The sequence below is a fragment of the Nycticebus coucang genome, chromosome 2, assembly GCF_027406575.1.
Source record: "Nycticebus coucang isolate mNycCou1 chromosome 2, mNycCou1.pri, whole genome shotgun sequence".
Classification (NCBI taxonomy): domain Eukaryota; kingdom Metazoa; phylum Chordata; class Mammalia; order Primates; family Lorisidae; genus Nycticebus; species Nycticebus coucang.
This window is the reverse complement of record NC_069781.1, coordinates 95,196,287-95,209,087: the sequence shown is the minus strand read 5'-3', so window position 1 is coordinate 95,209,087 and position 12,801 is coordinate 95,196,287. Positions and strand designations below refer to the sequence as shown.

The window sequence follows — 12,801 nt, the reverse complement described above, 5'->3', positions numbered from 1 at the left end:
AAACAAAAATAACAACCAAAAAAAAAAAAACACAACCAAAAACAAAGCAGTATGTATATGTTATTGAATATTGTCTGGGCAACACATGGTCTTCTGGGGTATGAGATGTTAATCACAGTTCTGATACGACTGGAGGGTGCTGATTTCTCAAACTCCAGCAGGTAGACACCCTAAATCTCTCTTCAGCCCACTTAAAAGGCACTTTGAACTTGTTCACTTGCTGAGCAGAAGCTTTCCCAGGGAAGTGCTTGTCGCTGGAATCACTGCTGAAGTGCTATCCACTTACCCAGTGTGCCAAAACTGGTCTCACTCTGCTCCTGATGGTTAGGGCTGCAAGGCGGCTCAGACACCGCCCTTAGGCTACTTGGTCGCTGGGTTACCAGCTCCCACCCAATTGTAGCTCTGCGACCCTGAGGGCGGAGCTTGCCGGGGCAGATGGCTCACAATGGCTCCAGGTGACCCACGCCAAACACCATTAGCTCCGTCTGGCTCAGCGGCTCAGACTGGGGCCCTAGACAACGGCCAAATTTCTCCGCACTCCCGCTCAGGCTCTCCCCAAGGCAGTTCAACTGAGTGCCAAGTCCAAGGACACCAAAACAGTTCACAGGTAAGGCCTTTCTGGTTTGCAGTCTCGCTGCTACTGAACTTACAGTTGCGGGTGGGTTTAGACCGATTGAACACACGCGACCACTTGCCGGTTTTCCACTGTTTTAGTCCTCCTCTTGGGGTCCAGAAGTCTCTCGCTGACTCCCTGTATCCGCGCAGGGGTGATGATAGGCAGATCCCACCAGCCAGAGATGCCTGGAGTTCTATGTCCCCAGACTCATGGTGCCCAGATGCAAGAAAGCTGTTACTCGGCTGCCATCTTGCTCTGCCTCCAACAATCCCATTTTTAAGTGGGCAAGAGATATGAACAGAACTTTCTCTGAAGAAGAGACGAATGGCTAATGCTCGTCATCCCTAATCATGTGAGAAATGCAAATCAAAACCATCCTGAGATATCACCTGACCCCATCCCAAAGTCCCAAACCTGCAGATCCTAGCATGGATGTGGAGAGACGGGAACACTTTTACACTACTGATGGAATTATTAATACAGTCTCTATGGAAAGAAGTATGAAGACTCCTCAAAGAGCTAAAAGTAGACTTTCCACTTGATCCTGCAATCCCATTACCCAGAACAAAGCACATTATTTTACCCTAAGGACAGTTGCACTAGCATGTTCATCGCAGCCAGTTCACAATTGCTGAGATATGGATTCAACCCAAGTGCCCATCAACTCATGAGCCAATTAATGAACTGTGGTATAAGTATTCCATTGAATACTATTCAGCCATATGAAAGATGGAGACTTTACATCTTTTGTATTTACCTGGATGGAGTTGGAAAACATTCTTCTTAGTAAAGTACCACAGGAATAGAAAAGCAAGTATCCATTGTACACAATACTAATATGAAACCAATAAACAAACAACTACCCTCCCACATGAGAGGAAAACACAATTAAATACAAATGGGGGGAAGGAGAAGGAGGGAAAAGTGGGGGGGATTGGTAAGCTCTCACTTAATGTGTACAAGGTAATTATATACAGCACATCCCTCTAGGTGAAGGGCTCAACTATAACAAAGACTTTATCTAACACCCATAAACAATGTAACCTAATATGTGCCCTCATATTAAGTTAATTACTTAGAAGTGTATAATCTGAAATACATTTTTTTTTAAAACAGAGCATCAATTGAAAGTTAAAATAAAGAGGGCGGCGCCTGTGGCTCAGTCGGTAAGGCGCCGGCCCCATATACTGAGGGTGACGGGTTCAAACCCGGCCCCGGCCAAACTGCAACCAAAAAATAGCTGGGCATTGTGGTGGGCGCCTGTAGTCCCAGCTACTCGGGAGGCTGAGGCAAGAGAATCGCTTAAGCCCAGGAGTTGGAGGTTGCTGTGAGCTGTGTGAGGCCGCAGCACTCTACCAAGGGCCATAAAGTGAGACCCTGTCTCTACAAAAAAAAAAAAAAAGAAAATTAAAATAAAGAAATTCGAGTCTGGAGTGAGGTATCTAGGTATTAGTTGTGCTAAAATTTTCCCAGGTGGTGCTAACATGTAGCTGAGGGTTGAAGACATCTCTTTATTCCAGTAATTCTCTCAAGCTTGTGTTTTAAGAATACTTCCAAGTGATTCTGTTGCTCACTGAATTGGATTTGTAGCCTTGTTCCTCCAATTCGTATCGTGGGAACTTGGTTAAGTGACTGTCCCCTCTCTGCCTCAGTTTCCTGGTGTAAAAATGTGGATTGCTTCCTCCTAGGAGAGAACTTGAGGATAAAATGAATTAGTTGATTTAAGGTGCTTTGGATGGGAAATGGCCTGTAATATGGGCTCAGTAATAACAAATGTTGTTATTGTTGTGATTAGTCTGGGAGCTCTAAACCATGATTTCAATGGGAAATTGTGTTGTTGGTTACAGAGGTGGCTTGCTGGAGCACCATCCTGTGTTCCCCCAGAACTTATCCTGACCTATGACTATGTCCCTGGTGGAGCAGGTGCCCGAGGAGAAAAATGCAGACTGGGGCAAAGGGCTGCCTGGATTTCTCTGTGAGGTCCAGTGTTTGAGCAGGGACATGCCTTCGTGCTGAGGTCCTGATGCCAAGTTGGAGATGGGAGTGGGAGAGGGCAGGAAAGAAAGAAGGCAGAAGGCTGGAGGAGAGCGAATTGCTATTCTAACTAGGTTGTGAATTCATTGCTTTCCATGGGAAGAAGACTCTTCCCCTGGGTTTGCTATTGAGAGAAGGGTCTGCTAAATAGAACACCTGAAACATTTCAGCTAGAGTTAGAGCTCTTTTATTTGCTTTTAAAGTGTCTAACATAGTTTCCTAGAACTTCATAATTTAGAGAATTGACTTTGGTAGCTCCATAGTGAGAAGGCAAGAAAGAGGTTTCGAAGTCATATTAGGAAGGGAGGGGAACTGTTATGTAATGGGCAGGTACTATGCTGGGTACTGCTGAATCATTTCATCTTGTGTAATCCTCCTCAGAGTGCTATGAAGTATGCCTTACAACACCCTTAACATTTAACAGTATGGGGAGAAACAAGGCAGGGCATGGTGGCTCACACCTGTAATCCTAGCACTCTGGGAGGCCAGGGCGGGTAGATTGAGCTCACGAGTTCCAGACCAGCCCTAGCAAGTGAGACCCTGTCTCTAAAAACAAAAATAAAAACAAAATAGCTGGGCATTGTGGGTATCTGTGGTCCTATCCACTTGGGAGGCTGAGGCAAGAAGATCACTTGAGCCTAAGAGTTTGAGGTTGCTGTGAGCTATGATGCCAGGGCACTCTACCCAAAGTGACAATGTGAGACTCTATCTCAAAAAAAAAAAAAAAAAAAGCTACATGGTATGACCAAGGTTAAAGAATCAGAGGCAGGTAGGAGTCTGGGCCACTTTCTCTCAGGTGAAACGTCCTTTCTTGGGTCATCTAAAGAGAATTTGGGGACTCAGGGGTTCTCAAATGCAAGTAGGCTGCCTTGGAATCACTTGGAGGTGCTTGACTAAAATACAAATCACTGTTCAGATCTGCTGAATGAGACTCTCTGCTGATCAGGGCTGAGAAGCTCTGGTTTTTTTTTATTGTTAAATCATAGTGTGTACATTTGTGCAATCAAGGGGTACAATGTGCTAGTTTCATATACAATCTGAATATTCTCATCAAACTGTTCAATTAGACTTCATGGCATTTTCTTAGTTATTGTATGTAGCCATTTGTATTCTGCATTTAGTAGGTTTCGTCTGTACCCATTCTAAGATGCACCGTAGGTGTGGCCCCACCCATTACCCTCCCTCCACACTAACCTTCCCCCTCCCTTCCCTCCCTTGGCCCTTTCCCCATATTCTTGAGCTATAGTTGGGTTATAGCCTTCATATGAAAGCTATAAATTAGCTTCATAGTAGGGCTGAGTACATTGGATACTTTTTCTTCCCTTCTTGAGATTCTTTGCTAAGAATATGTTCCAGCTCCTTCCATGTAAACATGAAAGAAGTAAAGTCTCCATCTTTCTTTAAGGCTGCATAATATTCTGTGGTATACGTGTACCACAGTTTGCTAGTCCGTTCGTGGGTGGATGGGCACTTGGGCTTCTTCCATGACTTAGCAATCATGAATTGGGCTGCAATAAACATTCTGGTACAGGTGTCTTTGTTATATTGTGATTTTTGGTCTTCTGGGTATACAGCTAGTAAAGAAATTATAGGATTGAATGGCAGGTCTATTTTTAGATATCTAAGTATTCTCCAAACATCCTTCCAAAAGGAATGTATTAGTGTGCATTCCCACCAGCAGTATAGAAGTGTGCCCTTTTCTCCACATCCACACCAACATCTCTGATTTTGGGATTTTGTTATATGGGCTACTCTTACTGGGGTTAGGTGATATCTCAAAGTAGTTTTGATTTGCATTTCTCTGATGATTAAGGATGATGGGCTTTTTTTCATGTGTCAGTAGATCGTGCATCTGTCTTCTTTAGAGAAGTTTCTCTTCAAGTCCCTTGCCCACCCTGAGATAGGATCACGTGTTCTTTTCTTGCTAATACGTTTGAGTTCTCTGTGGATTCTGGTTATTAAACCTTTATTGGAGCTATAACCTGCAAAAATTTTCTCCCATTCTGAGGGCTGTCTGCTTGCTTTACTTAGTATATTCTTGGCTGTGCAGAAGCTTTGTAGTTTGATCAGGTCCCAGTAATGTATTTTTGATACTGCTTCAATTGCCTAGGGAGTCCTCCTCATAATATATTCACCCAAGCCAATTCCTTCAAGAGTTTTCCCTGCACTTTCTTCAAGTATTTTTATAGTTTCATGTCTTAAGTTTAAATCTTTGATCCAGTGAGAGTCTATCTTGGTTAATGGTGAAAGGTGTGGGTCCAGTTTCAGTCTTTTAGAGATCACCAGCCAGTTCACCCAGCACCATTTGTTAAACAGGGGATCTTTCCCCCACTGAATGTTTTTAATTGGCTTGTCAAAGATTGAATAACGGTAAGTAGCTGGATTCATCTCTTGGTTCTCTATTCTGTTCCAGACATCTACTTCTCTGTTTTTGTGCCAGTACCATGCTGTTTTGGTCACTATCGATTTATAGTACAGACTCAGGTCTGGTAGCGTGATTCCTCCTGCTTTGTTTTTATTTCTGAGTAATATTTTGGCTATTCAAAGTTTTTTTTCTGATTCCATATAAAATGAAGTATTATTTTTTTAAGATCTTTAAAATATGACAATGGAGCTTCGATAGGAATTGCATTAAAATTATATATTGCTTTGGGTAGTATAGACATTTTAACAGTGTTGATTCTTCTCAGCCATGAGCATGGTATGTTTTTCCATTTGTTAACATCTTCAGCTATTTATTTTCTTAAAGTTTCATAGTTCTCTTTATAGTGATCTTTCACGTTCTTTGTTAGATAACTCCCAAATATTTCATCTTCTTTGGCACTACTGTGAAAGGAATAGAGTCTTGACTGTTTTTTCCGCTTGGCTATTGTTGGTATATATAAAGGGTACAGATTTATGGGTGTTGATTTTGTAGCCTGAGACATTGCTGTATTCCTTGATCACTTCTAAAAGTTTTGTAGTAGAATCCCTAGTGTTATCCAGATATATGATCATGTCATCTATGAAGAGTGAAAGTTTGATCTCTTCTGACCCTGTATGGATACCCTTGATCGCCTTTTCTTCCCTAATTGCAATGCTAAAACTTGCATTACAATGTTAAAGAGCAGTGGAGACAATGGGCAACCTTGCCTGGTTCCTGATCTAAGTGGAAATGATTTCAATTTAACTCCATTCAATACGATATTGGCTGTGGGTTTGCTGTAGATGGCCTCTATTGGTTTAAGAAATATCCCTTCTATACCAATTTTCTTAAGTGTTCTGATCATGAAGGGATGCAGGATATTATCAAAAGCTTTTTCTGCATTAATTGAGAAAATCATATGGTCTTTAATTTTTAGTTTGTTTATGTGCTGAATTACATTTATAGATTTACATATATTGAACCAGCCTTGAGACCCTGGGATAAATCCCACTTGGTCATGGTGTATAATTTTTTTGATGTGTTGTTGGATTCTGTTTGTTAGGATCTTACTGAGTATTTTTGCTTCAATATTCATTAGTGATATTGGTCTATAATTTTCTTTTCTTGTTGGGTCTTTCCCTGGTTTAGGTATCAAGGTGATGTTTGCTTCATAGAATGTGTTGGGTAGTATTCCTTCTTTTTCTATATTTTGGAAGAGGTTTAGTAATGTAAGTACTAGTTCTTCTTTAAAGGTTTGGTAGAATTCTGACGTGAAGCCATCTGGTCCTGGGCTTTTCTTTTTAGGGAGATTTTGTATGGTTTATGCTATTTCAGAACTTGATATAGGCCTGTTCAACATTTCCACTTTGTTCTGGCTAAGTCTTGGTAGGTGGCGTACTTCCAAGTATTGGTCGATTTCTTTCAGATTTTCATATTTCTGAGAGTAAAGTTTCTTATAATATTCGTTAAGGACTTTTTGAGTTTCTGAGGGGTCTGTTGTTATTTCATCTTTACCATTTCTGATTGATGATATTAGAGATTTTACTCTTTTTTTCCTGGTTAGGTTGGCCAAAGGTTTATCTATTTTATTGACCTTTTCAAAAAACCAACTATTTGGTTCATTGATATGTTGTATAATACTTTTGTTTTCAATTTCATTTAATTCTGCTCTCATTTTGGTTATTTCTTTTCTTCTGCTGGGTTTGGGGGTTGGAGTATTCTTCCTTCTCCAGTTGCTTGAGATGTCCCATTAAGTAATTAACTTCCTCTCTTTCCGTTTTCTTGAGGAAGGCTTACAGTGCTATAAATTTCCCTCTTAGGACTGTCTTTGCAAGATCCCAGAGGTTCTGATAATTCATGTCTTGATTGTTGTTTTGTTCCAAAAATTTGGTGATTTCCTTCTTAATCTCGTCTATAACTCATCTATCCTTCAGCATAAGGTTGTTTAGCTTCCATGTTTTTGTATGGGTATTTAGTTTCCTGTTGTTAGTGAGTTCAACTTTTATTCCATGATGGTCTGAGAAGATGCAAGGAATAATTTCTATTTTTTTTTAAATTTGCTGAGGTTAGATTTGTGGTCTAGGATGTGGTCGATTTTGGAGTATGTTCCGTGGGCTGATGAGAAGAATGTGTATTCAGTTTTGTTGGGATGAACTGTTCTGTAGATGTCTTTTAAGTCCAGATGTTGAATGGTTACGTTTAAATCTAAAATTTCTTTGTTTAGCTTCTTTTTGGAGGATCTATCCAGCACTGCTAGAGGGGTGTTAAAATCTGCAACTACTATGGAACTGGAGGAAATCAAGTTGCTCATGTCTGTTAGAGTTTCTCTTATATAATGAGGTGTGTTGTGGTTGGGTGCATAAATATTAATAATTGAAATCTCATCATATTGAGTATTACCTTTAACAAATATGAAGGGTCCATCCTTATCCTTCCTTATTTTAGTTAGTTTAAAGTGTATTGCATCTGTGAATAGGATTGCAACACCTGCTTTTTTCTGCTTTCCATTTGCCTGGAGTATAGATGACTATCCCTTCACCTTGAGTCTATATTTGTCTTTTAGTGTAAGATGAGATTCTTGTATGAAGGAGATTTCTAGTTTGAGTTTTTGTATGCAGTCAGCCAACCAGTACCTCTTTAGAGGACAATTTAAACCATTCACATTAATTGAGAATGTTGATAAGCCTTTCGAGAGTCCGCTGGACATTTTTAATCCTTTTGCGACTGTGGAAGTTGGAATTTGATCAAAATTTTCTGGGTGGGTTTGCTTTTGTGGTGGAGGATTATGCTGGTCTTTATGGAGGATAGGTCTGAGAATATCCTGGAGAGCTGGTTTAGTTATGGCAAATTTCTTCAACATGTGAATGTCATTGAAGTATTTAATTTCTCCATCATAAATGAAACTCAGTTTAGCTGGGTACAGGATCCTGGGTTGAAAGTTATTTTGTTTTAGGATATTAAAAGTCAATGACCATCGTCTTCTAGCTTGAAAGGTTTCAGCAGAGAGATCTGCAGTTATTTTAATATTCTTCCCTTGTAGGTAATGGTTTTCTTTCGTCTTGCTGCTTTCAGAATTTTCTCCTTCATATTAACTTTAGTGAAATTGATTATTATGTGTCTGGGGGATGTCTTATTTAGGTTGAGTCATGCTGGAGTTCTGAAACTGTCTGCTATCTGAATTTCAGAATCTCTTGGCATGTCTGGAAAGTTCTCCTTCATAATCTCATGGAGAAGAGACTCTGTGCCTTGTGAAGCCGCTTTGTTGCTTTCAGGGAATTCCTATAAGATGAATATTGATTTTCTTCAAATTATCCCAGAGCTCTCTGAGAGAGTGATCTGTTTTTGCCCTCCATTTCTCTTCCTCTCTGAAAGTTTGGGAGTGTTCAAAAACTTTGTCTTCAATGTCAGAAATCCTTTCTTCTGCTTGCTCCATTCTGTTACTGAGGGATTCTGCCATGTTTCTCAGATCTTTGAGGGCTGCAACTTCTTGTCTCAATGTGTCAAAATCTTTGGTCATTTGGTCTTTGAATTCCTTGAATTCTTGAGACATCTTTTGGGTTACTGCTTGGAATTTTAATTTGATCTTATTTGCTATCCAGATTCTGAATTCGATTTCTGACATCTCAGCTATTTGTTTGTGCATGGGATCTTTGCTGTTTCTGCCCCATTGTTCCTTGGGGGAGTTGATCTACTCTGATTATTCATATTGCCAGAGTTTTTCACTTGATTTCACCTCATGATTGTTTTTCACCATTGCCTCTGGCCATCCTCAGGGTTGGGGTGGTTTCTCTCCAAGATTAGACGCCAGCGGGATCACTCTATTTTTGCTGGATCTTTGTAGGGAATGACCCTGTGTAGCTCCTCTGGGGAAGCCCCAGCCAGGGAGTTCTGATTGTGGGAGCAGCTCCAGAGTGTGACACACCAGGATCCAGCAACTGGACATGGGGTGATGCACATGGTTCTGGGAGTGCCTGGCACCCAGTGACTTTGGCACAGAGTCCCAAGATTCCAGCAGTCTCTGGCCAGGAGAAGGGCTCCCCACAGAGGCAGGGAGGGCTCCGGAGGGCACATGGCTACCAGAGTCCCTGGCCAGACCATCTTGCTGGAGGTGTAGCGGGTCCCTGTGCAGCTCTTACCAGGTCCTGGCAGGCGCAGGTCTTACAGAGGTCTGGGATGGTCCTGGCAGGGTTGGGAGGGTGCCAATCACGGGTCCCGGTGCAGCTCTTCCAGCGGTCCGGAAGGGTTCCAATTGCAGGTCCCTGTGCAGCTGTTTGGGAGGTTCGGAGGGTGCGGATGGTGGGTCCCGGAACCCAAAGTAGGGTTTTTTTTTTGTTTTTTTTTTTTTTTGTAGAGGCAGAGTCTCACTGTACCATCCTCGGGTAGGATGCCATGACTTCACACAGCTCACAGCATCCTCTAAATTTTGGGCTTACGCGATTCTCTTGCCTCAGCCTCCCAAAAGTAGGGTTTTTAAAATTTGATAGGGACTATAATAAATCTGAGGGGTGCACATGCCACCATCGCCGCCTGTCCAGTCTTTTTCCTGGTGATCTCAGCCTCCGCTGCTGAGCAACTGACACTGACTAACAACTAACTACTCACCACCGCAGCCCCTGCTGAGTCCGCTGCGTGCTCCCGGCCGCTTGCTGCCCACCATACCCACCCAGAAGCTCTGTTTTTAATACCTGCCTGATGCCTGGCCAGGTTTGGGAACAGGCACTCTGGACTGAGGTGCCAAGCCTGAAAGGCCCCCCATCCTCATCCTGGCCTATTACCTGCCCCCGTCTTGGTTTTTCATTCCCAATAGGTCTTTCTTGTGTGAATTCTCAGAATAAACTCCCCTGTTGAAGTTCTATTAAAGATCTCACACAAAACCTTCTAGGAGTCTACCCAGACATTTGGGAGGGCTGAGAATTGATGGAAAGGCTCTCAGGAAGGTGTCTCTGAGCTGATTACATGACACCAGTGGTCATCTAGGGGATCAGCTGCTGGAGAGATACAAACACTTTTCCTCTCCCTGCCGCCCAGGCAGACCGCTGCTGGCTTTCTCTGTGAAATGTATCTTTTGACTTGTTTTTCTTGAGTCAGTCTGACTGATTTTGGGGGAGGCAGAGCAGCGCTAAAGCCTCCCTCCAAGAGGCCAGCGTGGGTCAGAGGGGATGGTAGCAGCCTCCTCATGGGGTGGAAGAGCCAGTGTGTCCACCTCTCCCCCAGCCCTGTGTGGGCAGGAGGTCGCCTGAACACTGACTAGTGTCAGGTATTGCTTCTGTAAAAAGGGCACAGTGCTGAGTTTGAATTTCAAAAACTCAATTAAGGCCTTTTATAATTTTTTTTTAGCAGACCACTTTGCCCAGTCTCCACCCCAGGATCTTTAGGAACCTAGAATTAAGAAATAAATAAATAAATAAAAGTATAGGCAATTCTTTAAAGCTCTCTTTTCTCCTTACCTCTGAGGACTTGGGAGCAGCAACCCTGCCGAGAAGATGGGAAAAGGACAGGTGACTGTCCTGTTCTTGGATAGGGTATGGGGCCACAACTCCAGGGGCTGGGGATGGGGTGCAGACGGCCCAGAGTAGGCATGTCGACCTAGGAGGGGGCCATGCGGCTGGGACCACCTTAGTGTGGCCTTCTGGGGATTTCTATCCTCTCAAGGAATACGGTCTGGAAGGAGACTCTGGCCAGCAGGCTGTGCTACCACTCCTGAGGTCCAGGTCTCACATGGTCCTATCTGTCCTCAGGGGCCCCACACTGTCCCCTCTGGCGCTGCCTGGACAGGAATGCCCCCTCCCCACCCATCTCACTCTCCCTGGTTACTATTTGTACCTGGTGTCCTCTGTGTCACCTCTCACTGTTCCCATGGGCACAAGTGGGAAGGGACTTCTTTGCAAGAGATTGTTACTATGTCTTTCCGCTGTTCTTCAGACAAAGACCTAAGTCCTTAACAAGGGCAATTTAAGGTCAAGTCCTGCAAAATGGGACTCGCTATCTCTCCAGGCTTGCTCTACTCCACTCTGTACATTTGTGTGTTCACTTTTTTTTCTTTAATAGAAAAAGAAAAAATAACAATAATAATAATAACACAGGAAAATGCACACCAGGTCTGTTTAATTCCTCAAATGGTCAGGATCTTTTGTGGCTGTGCTGGCCCTTCTGCTGGATACACCCACTACCAGTTACCACCATCTCATCCCTACTCTCAGCTCAGATGTCCCTTCCCGAGGCCACCACCCCAGCCCTCCAGACTAGATCAGCCATGAGTCATCCCTGTACTGACCTTGGTGTATGGCACAGGTTAGGACTCAGTTAATAATCGCTGAGTGAATAACGGGGCTCAGGAGTGGGCATCACTCGTGGCTGATCTAGCGTGCCCTGAAAGTGCCCTGGCTTGCGCACATCTTTGCTCAGAATTCTTTTTTTTTTTTTATTTTCAAATCTTTCATTAAAAAAGAAAAATAACTAGGTATATTAAGTCAGTGTTCATATTATCTGGATGTTACATTATTGGTATGTATTAACATATTTTGTCAGAATTCTATAGAGCTTGTCGGTTTCTGTGTGTGTGTGTTTAAGATTTTGTAACTATTACCATTTTAAATGACCTTGAACTCTAGGGCTCTTTCTAGCTTGTTGAGTTTAATTGCATAAGGCTCTGAGTGACTGACGTAGAGCCATCCTCAGCTGTGGACAATAATTTGGTGCCCTGTGTGTGGCCTCTGAGTAACCTGCGTTCTAGATTGCTTTTCAGAGTGGTGGTGTTTTGTTCTTATTTATGAGTACGGCTTAGAGGAGCTGACTTGGGGCTTGGCTGGCCTTCATGATCCTCGTGTATCTTAGTCATCTACCAGAGTGGGTCCTTTTAAAGGTCACTGGGTCATGGTGACACAGGAGCCAGGGACCATTCCTGTAGTGACACAGGCCTTGTTCCCTAGCTGGACAATACACAGGGAGTTCTTTGTAGCACTAAGACTGACCTATGTTTCCAGGAACCTGTTTTCTGCTGCAGTGTGGCAAAGGCCACAAAGTGTCCCCAACACTGGTGAACTTACCAATGCTGTGTCACAAAATTCCATCCCCTCCATATCTTTCAAATAGAAATTAGGGAAGAATCTCTTCTAATCATCAACACTGACTGCCTGGTCCTTTATGCAGGTTATGACCCACTAACGAATTATGAAACCAAATGTGTAGGTCATGACCAGAAATTAAAAAGAATTAAAAGCAACAACATAGAAAATATCAGATTATAATATATTTAGTGAAAATATTCTGTGTGAAACTTTTCTTTCGCTTTCTGTGTGTGCACATGCAGATGTACACAGAGTCACAATATAAAATGTATTTCTTTCTTGTAGTCAGAATCCATGTATCCCATCATATAGCTCCATAGCAGGTCCTACTTGGATTTGCCAATGTCATTACCACTTACATTATGTTTTTGTCTTAAAGGTATGCAAAATCCAGTCAGATCAAGACTGTGTCAAGCAGCAAGATATTTTTTAAAGGCAGTAGATTTCGATATAGGTGAGTACCAGTGGTTCTATTTCCGTGATGGGGTGGGGGTTGGGATAGCCATTTACATTTGAGTATTTTGCTTGTAAATAACTGCACTTTGGCGTGTGCCTTTGTTTTAGTCTTCCACGGTCACTCACTGATCTTATGCTGATGGGAGATCCTCAAACTCCACCGTAATTTTTTTTCATGAATTTCTATAGCTGGGTCAGACCACTGTGAAGTTATAAAAAAAGGT

The 12,801-nt window shown here is 42.6% G+C and overlaps 1 protein-coding gene across 3 annotated transcripts in view; it reads left to right on the top strand.

Moving 5' to 3' along the window:
• FRMD3 (FERM domain containing 3) overlaps window positions 1-12,801 on the top strand; it is a 293,188-nt gene that overhangs the window by 231,741 nt on the left and 48,646 nt on the right. For all 3 annotated transcript variants that reach the window (XR_008376912.1, XM_053576329.1, XM_053576319.1), the window contains exon 11: window positions 12,501-12,575. Coding sequence is in view for 2 of the 3 variants with exons in the window: in XM_053576329.1 (XP_053432304.1) it covers window positions 12,501-12,575 (75 nt within the window). In the remaining variant the exon portion in view is untranslated. The remainder of the gene's footprint in view (window positions 1-12,500; window positions 12,576-12,801) is intronic.